The sequence below is a fragment of the Oryza brachyantha genome, chromosome 1 (assembly GCF_000231095.2).
Source record: "Oryza brachyantha chromosome 1, ObraRS2, whole genome shotgun sequence".
Lineage (NCBI taxonomy): Eukaryota > Viridiplantae > Streptophyta > Magnoliopsida > Poales > Poaceae > Oryza > Oryza brachyantha.
In genome coordinates this window covers 9,197,371-9,207,693 of record NC_023163.2, presented here as the reverse complement: position 1 = coordinate 9,207,693, position 10,323 = coordinate 9,197,371, and the positions used below count along the sequence as shown (strand labels likewise).

General features: G+C 43.4%; 1 protein-coding gene across 1 annotated transcript; it reads right to left on the bottom strand.

The window, feature by feature from the left end:
• Positions 1 to 8,424: 8,424 nt before the first annotated feature.
• Positions 8,425 to 9,769, bottom strand: LOC102701682 (caffeoylshikimate esterase-like). Its single transcript, XM_040520349.1, has one exon. The coding sequence runs from the start codon at positions 9,658 to 9,660 to the stop codon at positions 8,689 to 8,691; it is 972 nt and encodes a 323-aa protein (XP_040376283.1). The 5' UTR covers positions 9,661 to 9,769; the 3' UTR covers positions 8,425 to 8,688.
• Positions 9,770 to 10,323: the final 554 nt, after the last annotated feature.

Sequence of the window (10,323 nt, the reverse complement as noted above, 5' to 3'; positions counted from 1 at the left end):
GAAGGAATTATTACTGTTTCTGACGACATAGCAAGTCTTGTAATATTGGTCCAAACCAGAGGACCATTTTGCAATTTACCCAAAACCACGGTAGAAAGACAGAGAGGCCGTGCACGAGTTCTCTTCACCCAAGAGAATCGAAAAGCGCCGGCAGTTGGCCTCGTCAGCAAGCAGAGGGTCAACGAGTCGGAGCTAGACAGAACAGAGGCTGCACGGTGGGCCCATGGGCAACATTGCCGGCAGTCAAACGCGGCGATAGCCACCGGCGGCTTAGATACAGCACACGTACGTTTCTCCCGTCTACTCTATCCTTACCAAAACATAAATATTTTCAAGATTTAAAATTTATATCATAATATAACCATTTTTTATTAATTTTTACTACCTCCATTTCATGATATAAGACGTTTGATTTTTTTTACGACGTTTGACCCTTCGTCTTATTTAAAAATTTAGTACAAATATGAAAAATGATAAAGTCGTGCTTAAAGTTTATTTGATTATAAAGAAAGTCACGAGCAAAATAAATGATATTTTCATAATTTTTTGAATAAGACAAATAGTCAAACATTACAAACAAAAAAAATTAAATATCTTACATTATGAAATGGAGAGAGTATCATTTTAATCATTTCAATAATTTCAGAGACAATCGTATGTTAGAAAAAAAATTTAATCAACTTAAACTTTTAAAATTGACTACTGAAATGACTAAAAGGAAATCTCATAACGCGAAATAAGCTAGAAGTGACTAAAAGCAAGCAAATCTTGTAGCTTTTGCTTGCGTGAACAGTCATCAGCTCTCTTCAGTTCTTCTCTCCTTTTTCTTTTTTATTTTGTCCTCTCACTCTCGAAGGATGTCAACAGAGAGAGCACTGAAGCCATAAAGCGATAGAAGCAAGCCCCCGTCGTGTTGACCGGAGTATTCAGGGTTTCAGTGGTGAAAACCGGGGGGTTTCGGCTGGCGTTTTCTTCCCGCTTTAGCTGCTGGATTTTCACCGAGTTGTGTATACGTGCAAAGAGAATTCGCAATGCTTAAGCTCAACCGCGGGTGCTTTCTTTCGTTCTTCCCTGCAGCACTTCACCGTGCGTGTTAATTAGTTTCTCGAATCTAGCCACTCGAGCGTATGGTATTGTTAGACAGCCGACCGGTTAACTGGATGTCTATGCGTGCGTGTAGCCTCTGTATTTGTCTCGAGGTGAAATCTAGTGGACAACTTAGCGTAAAGTGGATTTCATAAAAATGTTTAGCTAGTGGCAACACGTCTAGACATAAACTTTCTAGGTGCCAAGCTAATTAAACACGTGCATGTGTTATACTGATGGTCTCACTTTTTTCGCTTTAGCAAAATTTTGAATTTTTAACCTTAAGTTTAGAGTTGGTTTTGATTTTTTTCATTGTTTATTTTTCAACCTTTGCCTAGAACACTTGCTTAAAAGTTTAATTCATAATTATTTTTCATTTAAAAATATGCCATTTCGTTTTTTTCCCTTAAAAAGCCAAATGATAACCACCTAAAGCATCGATAGTATGACGAAGCTTTTTCCATACGGTTTAGGTTTCTTGGATAGGGATTTTTTAACGAATCTCCCGAGATGATCTAATTTCATGTAAATTCAAGCCATCCCAAAAAGAAAAAAGGCTCTTGTACGATCATGCCAGTTAATGTTCTTGTAAAACTCACGTCGAGCCATATATATATGTTTGATGCCATCAATATATTATGGCTACGTGCCTATTTGGTTCGCTGCCATACTTTCCGGCACCACATATTTGGGTTGCTACAATTTGTTAGCCATGTGTTTGGTTTACTGCTGAAGTTATGGCTTACCATAATTTTTCAGCATAGTCGACCACATGGCACCGTGTGGATATGATACTGACATTTGGGCGCAACTACCATCCCTTTAAAGAAAAAAAATTCATGCAGGGTTTAGACCTGGATTTTAACTTGGTATTGCAACGTAGCATCCCCTCCACGGTAAATATACAACTGTTACAATAAACTTCCACCATGGCAAAGTAATTTTATTATTGGCCTTAGGAGTTCAAAAATAGTTTGAGAGAAAAATGTAACATTGGTGGGTAGGTAGTGTTGGTGCCTAGGTAGCTAAATGATAGTATTTAATGAATAAGGCTCATTGATTTGTAGAATGTGAATGAATGCCAATGTGTTTTTTTGGAATGAATTGCACTTTCTCTGTAAAAAAACCCAACACTCACATATCGAGGCAACATTAATTAGTGGTCAAGACTCAAGAATATAATGTATTGGTGATATGTGAATCAGGGTTCTCTCACTAGTGACTTGCAGCACCTCAGGACCAAGGCGTGTCCCTTGCATAAGGGGTCGAACTACCCGAACCCCGGCCCCCTAGAGAGTGAGCAGGTGTTGAGGCACCCTAACAACCGTGAGCGTGATGCATCCATTATGTCCCACTAGGAGGACCCACATGGAGAGGTCTACAAGTCTTGGGAGCACCTCAGCGATCGCCATTTAGTATTGGATGTGCACGGTGTCAGGCACGTGCAATGCCAAGCACGCGTGGTGCTAAGCAATGCCTGCCCCCCGCGTTGTAGCATTAAGTGTGACGGAAAGACACTCATCATTTCTTACGTTGGCGTGGAAAGTAGGGGCTCCCCCTATCGGGTCCCCTCAGTGCCAGCATCATCATCATGCAAGCTCATGATGGCTAACAAACAACGTCGACCTGGCTCAACGATAAACCAACTATTTATTCTCGCCGACCAGTGGCAACTATGGTTAGAAGTCCAACTATATGAGTGGAGGACTACCAACTCCGTATGTGTCCTTGAACATGACTCACAAGGGCCACCCACCCACTACCCCTCCCTGCTCGAAAGACACATGATCTAATTTTATGTAAATTTATGCACCCTCACCCTAAAAGGCTCATATATGGTCACGTCATTATTGTTATTATTCTTGTAAAACTCACGTACAATGATCAAGTAAGATATTAATGTTGTGAATATATTACGGTGTTATTGGTCTCGATGCCAGGCTTTATCGCGCCAACATTTAACTTGCTATAATTTGTTAGCCATGTATGTTATTTACTGTTAGAGTCGTGATTTGCCATACATTTCCAGTACTGTGGTCTACATGGCACCATGTAGCTATATATAGTGCAGACATTTGGGTGCAACTAGAAACTTAATATCCATGGTATTTTCCGTTAGAGAAAAACAATCCATGCAGGATTTAGACCTGGACTTCAACAAATTAATTCGATACTATGCATCTCCTCCACTCTAAATACAATTGCTGAAGTAAATACAATTACGTCTATAAACATCCATCGTCCTGAGGTAACTTTTTAGCCTAAGATGTTCGTAATAAGTTCCACAGTAAAAAAATATTAACATTGGTCAGTAGGTAATGTTGGTTCTTAGGTAGCTAAACGAAGTGTTTTAAGGAATAAAGCTCATCGGTTTGCAAAAAGTGGATGAAGGCGAATTCATTTTGGAACAAATGGCACTTCCTCTGTCCCAAAAACCCAACACTCACATGTTCAAGGTAACATTAGCGGTCAAAACTATAATGCCCCTCATTATCAAGATTAATACCGATAGATAGATATTTAAAGAGGTATTGTATGTATAAAATTTGAACAACACGTAGACCGTGGATCGGTAGAGAAAAAAATAATTAATTTAAAATAAATTTGAATTTTAAAAGTTGAAGGAGTACTTTCGAATTAGGAGAGCAGAGGATATAAATAAAGTTATTTTCGGGGCTCTGCATTGCGTCTACATGACCTCTCGCACAGCAGCACCACTGCAGGCAGCAATTCACCCTGCTGCAGACGGCATAACTGGTCAGTCACACGGATGGCATCGCAGTAAAGTAATGGCTTTGGTGTGTTTTAAACAGTCCAATTTGCAGTGAACAGACAAGATTGATTGCCACAGTACACTACACTATAGAATAAATAGTGGTTCGGTACGATATAAATTTATATTTGTTGCTATAGTAAATGTGGTGTTTAGTTGCCAAAATTTTTTGGCAAAAACATCACATCGAACGTTTAACCGAGGTCGAAAGTGGTTTTTGGACACGAATGAAAAAACGAATTTCACGGCTAGCTTAGAAACCGCGAGACGAATCTTTTGAGCCTAATTAATCCGTCATTAGTACATATTTGTTACTGATGGCTAATCATGGACTAATTAGGCTCAAAAGGTCCATCTCAAGATTTTTTTATAACTGTACAATTAGTTTTTTGATTACTAGATAACTGCAATATCACTGTTTTGTTCGAATAGGGCCCGCGGGACGCGGGAGGAGCAGAAGCACGCTATCCAGCCGAAATAGGCCCTGACCCCCCCCCCCCCCCCCCCCCCCCCCCCAAAAAAAAGGGTGCGACCCACAACTGTCCGCCGGCCCAGACTATCATGTAATAATCCTAAATACTCACCCTGCTGGGCCTTTTCATTTGTCGGGCGCAATTCGGTCTGTTTAGATCGGGGATTTTGTTGGTTGGGCTGGACTAGTGCCCAGAAACAAATGCCCAGAAGGACGCTTCCATCGGGCGAGAGGGCTAGGCCATGCCGGCTAGGGCTAGGCGCCAACGCCACCGTTCCAACGCCGTGGGCGGAGTTGCGGTGCGGGCTACGGCCGCCGCCGCCGCCGCTGCTGATGTGCTGTGCGAGCGCGACCCCCGGCTGGAGGCGGCGTAATCCAACCGAGACGGCGAGAAACCGCGGCTGCCGGCGCCGAGAAATTCGTAAGTTTTAATCCAGCTTTGGGTGTATCGCCACTTGACTGGACTTGGACTGGACGTGCAAAGTGCACGCCGCGCATTCGTTCGAGTCGTCAAAGCGGACATCCACCCCATTTCTGAGAGCGTCTTCTCCTTTTTGTTATCCTTCACACACAATTTTTTTTCTAGAACAAAATTTGCATCACAGTACGGACCCCTAAGAATCGCGCTAATTATATACGGTTCCTTTCAAACCGTTCGATTTCCTTCAAAATTTCCACAAAATAACTCCCAACCAAAAATGTCCCGATTCTTTCCACCGTTTTTTTTTCTTCTGCTTAACAATTTTTCATGTTCTTCTTCTTCCCTTTTTTTTTTGCAAAAAAAAAACAATGTTTAACAATTTTGGGAGCATGCATGTGAAAAAGGAAGTAGCGGAGGTTTAACGCTGTTGGCAACTTATTCTTAAATATTTTTTATATATTTATTACAACTCTGTGACCCATTAAAATGATTTTTGTTTCTATTTTTAGTTTTTTTCAATCATATTTGAAAATGTGAGATCTCCAATGCAGGGCTTACAACAGATGTGATAAGTGATAGAGATATGGAAAAGGAGAGAAAAGGGGCATCTTTTCCCTCTAATGAATGGTACTGTTATTTTTTAAACATATTATTTAATTATCCATCTTATTTAAAATTTACTACATATATAAAAATAGATATGCTTAAAGATAAAATAAACCATGAATAAATAGTGTTTTAAATTAAGGCAAATGATCAGACACCATCTTTAAAGTCCATGGCGTCACCTATTTAAAAAATAGAGAGGGTTGGATAGTCATGCCGTAAATTTGTAGTCCACAATTATTTCTACTCAAAAGTAAACCCTTTTTGCCTGGGTCCAGTTCTAAAACGGTGATTTGGCACTCCATGTTCCAAGCCAATTAGCAAGAAAAGAAAACTTATCCAAATGCTGGATTTCAGGATAACTGTACACAAATTTCACGAAAAAAACAGTTCAATTTCAAAACCATGAAACCTTTTTCATCGTTACCACCACTTCTCCACTTCAGAAAATTGGCAGGGATGCCGAATCCATCGTTCCCCAACTCTCAACCACCGGAACACACGAGGACATCACAAGATTTTTTTTTTTTGTAGTGAGGACATCACAAGAATATTTTTTTCATTCAATTCATGGGTAATTAAAGCTGTAAATTCTGCAGAAATATTTTTATACATCGGTACAAATATTGCATGAATTGTAAATGATGATCATGTATCATTGGATGCTTTAAGCTGCTGCTGGCAAGGGATTCTCCCTCTAATTAAAGTATTTTTTTTATCAAGATTTATAAGTTTGTGATCCAATCATCTAACAGGAAGTTTTCTACTTTAAATTTCGTAAGATTTGGACGTTTGAGATCTCCATTCGAAGGCTTCAAAGAAAGCAAAATTAAAAGGTAACAGGGGATATGGACAGGCGGAGAAATGTCTGTATGTCAGTTCACTATCCCATTATTTTTAGCTTTAGGACCCGGAGCATCAACCGAATTATTTAGGCCATGCTTTTAAAATTACGATTATTCAAAATATTTCATTATCAGCATTATTTATATTACTTCTTCTAATATATTTTTGTTAGCTTTGTAAACAATATATAATTAATCCATAATGAAATCAACTAGCTAATCCGATGATCTGGCTTCGTTCAACCGTTCGGATCTAGACCTAAATTCGTGGTCCCTGTTCGTTTCTAATCGATAATGAACCGGAATAGGATCCTCTGCAATACTGCATGTGCAGTACTATAAGTTGACATGTGAGCCCTATAGCTGTAGGATCCACATGTTAGCCTACAATACTGTAGACAATCCTGATCCCAATGAACCCTTTGGGCCTTTGGCCTTCCTCATTTTTGCTTGGCAAAAGTTCCAAACTGGTGATTGTCAATCCATATTACAAGCAAATGAGCAGTGGAAAACAAAGCTCATGGTCCATTTTCATGTGCTGGATTTTACACCCTATAGAAAAAAAACATTTCAATTCCCAAGCCATGAAATTTTTCTGATAATGGAAACCGAAGCGGTGATATCTCTCTTTCGAAAAATAAGAAATAAAAGAGATCTAGCATGAATAGGGAATAACCTGTGTTTTAGGGCAACCACAGTGTTTATTTACCAAGTCGGTACCAGTGTAGGTCTTAGCATCAAGCATCTCTTTGCAGGGGTCTGCATTTAATATCATGCGAGAAGGTTCTCAAGCACGCACATTTTGTAATTGATGGTAGCCATACTACCGGATTGTTACTCCTACCAGTTACCATAATGTACATTGCACCTATTATAGAGTCTATCTCAAGTAACTTCAGCAAAAAAAAAAAACTTCTCATACATAGGATAATATTTTAAGTTGACTCTTCATAATTACAGGCTAATTACTTTCTTATTCGTATTTTATCTGATCAACACATCTGATTAGAGTCAGCATATCTACAAATCAGATTTTCTCTACTCGTTTTATGTGCCAAAAATCGATGTTTTGCTAACTTCATGCAAAACAACTATTTTTCTCAGTCCTATCCTCTCTCTTTCACGTCAGCGAGTATGCATCGATAGAGATAACAATTAAAGCCTATCGTATGTGCCCTTACCAGGTTAGAAATCACCATTAATTACTTATTACCTTTTTTTTCCTATGTTGTGGATCTTGTGGTTGCCCTTAATGGATTACCTTATCTCCTAAATTGTTTTCGTTTATTGTCTTAGCTACTCCACTGATTCGTATGGTTCCAAGCTGGTAAAATGTTGTGTTTTTTTTGCAAGTTTATAATAGTTACTACTTAATTAATTATATGTTAATGATTTCCCGTGTTTTTAGTGGCACAACGATCTCATCTTCTTCCTCGCTCCTAAATGATATTCACATCTTGTACTATAATGTAGTGCCATTACAAATTTCAAGAGAGGTGACGAGACAAAGGTCTATAATTTTTCCAGGCTACGATCTTTTTCCATATAATTTTCTTAGATTTTTTTATCTTTATATGCACGTTCCTCGAAAAGCTTGATGTTGTATTTTTTTAAAGAAGGTTCTATATAAAAAAATCATCTCACATTTTAAAATAAATTTTCATCTGCGTTTCACCGTACCCATATTTATCTCTACTTAACGGTAAACCACCGAGTCATGATATATATAGCACCGCGAGTCATGATATATATAGGATCCATCGCCTCCGAGTCATGATATATATAGGACCCATCGCCTACGAGCCCACGTATCAGTCCCTCTGACTTTCGACTAAATTTTTATTAACGTTTCACCGTACCCATATTTATCTCTACTTAATGGTAAACCACCAAACCACCAACGGTAAACCACCAAGTCCTGATATATAGGACCCACTGCCCACGTATCAGTCCCTCTGGCTTTCAAGTCGAGGATCCGGTTCCCTGCAGACTTCGGCCGTCCCCTTCCATGTTCCAACCCAACGAGCAAGAGAAAAGAGAAACAAAAAACTTATGGAGTATTTAAGATCCCTTTTCAAATGCAGGATTCCACGAGAATTGTACACAAATTACACGAAGAACAATTTCGCCCAAGCTTTCTGCTCTGCCGTGCCGGAGATGCAGGGGCAGCAGCAGCAAACGCGCGCATCGTTCCCCAACTCTCAACCACCCGAGCACGCACTAGAAACATCACAAACAATTTTTTTTCTCGTTCATTTCATGGCTAATCCGAGAGGGAGGGACATGGACAACGGCCACTTTACAGAGAGAGAGATGGGGGAGATACACCGGGGACCTCAGATCTCGTTCGTTTCACCACTCCACAACGTTTATTGCGTCCGTACTTTTCTCGAATCAAATCCGCCATGGATGATCTCATGGATCACACGCCACCACCCAACCCAACCCACACACTGTACGCGTGAACGAACCACCAATTGTGCTGCTACTCGGCGGCGGCGGCGGCGGCGGCGTGGGACTTGAGCCAGTCGAGGACGTCGCCGAACACCTTCTCGACGTTCTCGTCGGGCTCGCCGACCAGCTGGTGCCACATGCCGGGGTACACGTGCAGCGTCTTGTCCTTGCTCCCGGCGCGGCGGTGCAGCTCCTCCGCGCAGCCGGGGTCGCAGACGGTGTCGTCGCCGCCGTGGACGACCAGGAGCGGGAGCTCCACCTCCTCGAACCGGGACTGGAGCTCGCGGCAGACGCGGAGCAGCTCCTGCGCCGTGGCGGCGCGGGGCGGGGCCGTGGTGCGGTGCGGCGCCGCCACCGCCAGCGCGCGCTTCCACGGCACCTTGAAGGACCGGTCGGGGATGTTCCCGCGGGTGAAGGCGAGGCGCCACGTCGGCGCCACGGCGGCCGCCACCGAGAGGAGGTGCTCGAGCGGCCAGGGGGGCATGAACCGGGGGCTGACCCCGCACATGGCGCCGTTGAGCACCGCCCCGTCGCGCCACCGCTCCTTGTCCCGCAGGTGCAGCAGCAGCGCGATGGCGCCGCCGAGCGACTCCCCGTAGAGGAAGCACGGCAGCGGCGGCGGGTAGTCGGCGCGGAAGGGGGCGAACGCGGCCTCGCAGTCCTCGAGCACGGGGACGATGTCCGGGATGTGGTCCTGGAGCCCCTCGGAGAACCCGTGCCCCTGGTGGTCGACGGCGCCGACGGCGAACCCGGCCCTGGCGAAGTGGACGGCCGTGAGCTGCACCGTCCAGCTGGACTCCCCGGTGAAGCCGTGGACGACGGCGATGGCCCCGAGGAGGGGCGCGTCCCCGGCGGGAACCCAGCGCTGGGTGAAGATGCGCAGCCCGCGCGGGTTGACGAAGGTGGAGGAGGAGTGCACCACGCCGTGCCGCGCGTAGAACTCCTCCGGCGTGAGGCTGCCGAAGGGGCTCTTCTCGTCGGCCTCCGCCACCGGATGCGCCATCCCCCTCGCCGCCGCCGCCACGCGCCTTGGACTTTGGAGTTGGGGAGGAGGCGGGCAGATGCGATGCGACCAAGGAGAAAAAAATGAGAAGCGTGGTGTATTAGTAGTGGCAGGGCCGCAGGGCGAGCACTTCTCGTGAAGACTTGTCCGGTGGATGGGTGGAAATTAATGTCGCGATGGTGACGGTGAGTCACCAAACGAAACCAACAAATCGGGGCGGTTGGAACGGTGAAACCCATCGGTGTCATCCGGTGGATGCAGTCAGCACGCACGCATCGACGGATCCAGATCGGCAGCTACAGTGCGCCACTGTTCCGAATTTACACCGCTGTTTGTGTTTTTCTGGGTCGCGGATGAGCCATTCCAAGCTGTAGAGGAGAGTGATTTTAGAGCAAGGTATGTCAACATGAAATTAGTTACTTTTTTTCTTCTAATACCATTTGCTCTTCTTTTTTAACTCTTTGACTTTTATTGGTTAATGAAAATTAACTACATAATACATGAGTACATATGAGTTTCATAACTAGGAGGAAAGCACATGTGCGACAAATTAAGTCAAAGAGTGATTTACAATCTCTTAAGGAATAGAGAAGGCCGTAACTTTAGACGTCGATGATTAGGCATGTAATATCAATCGAGTAAGCGGTAGCCTGACGAAGCTAG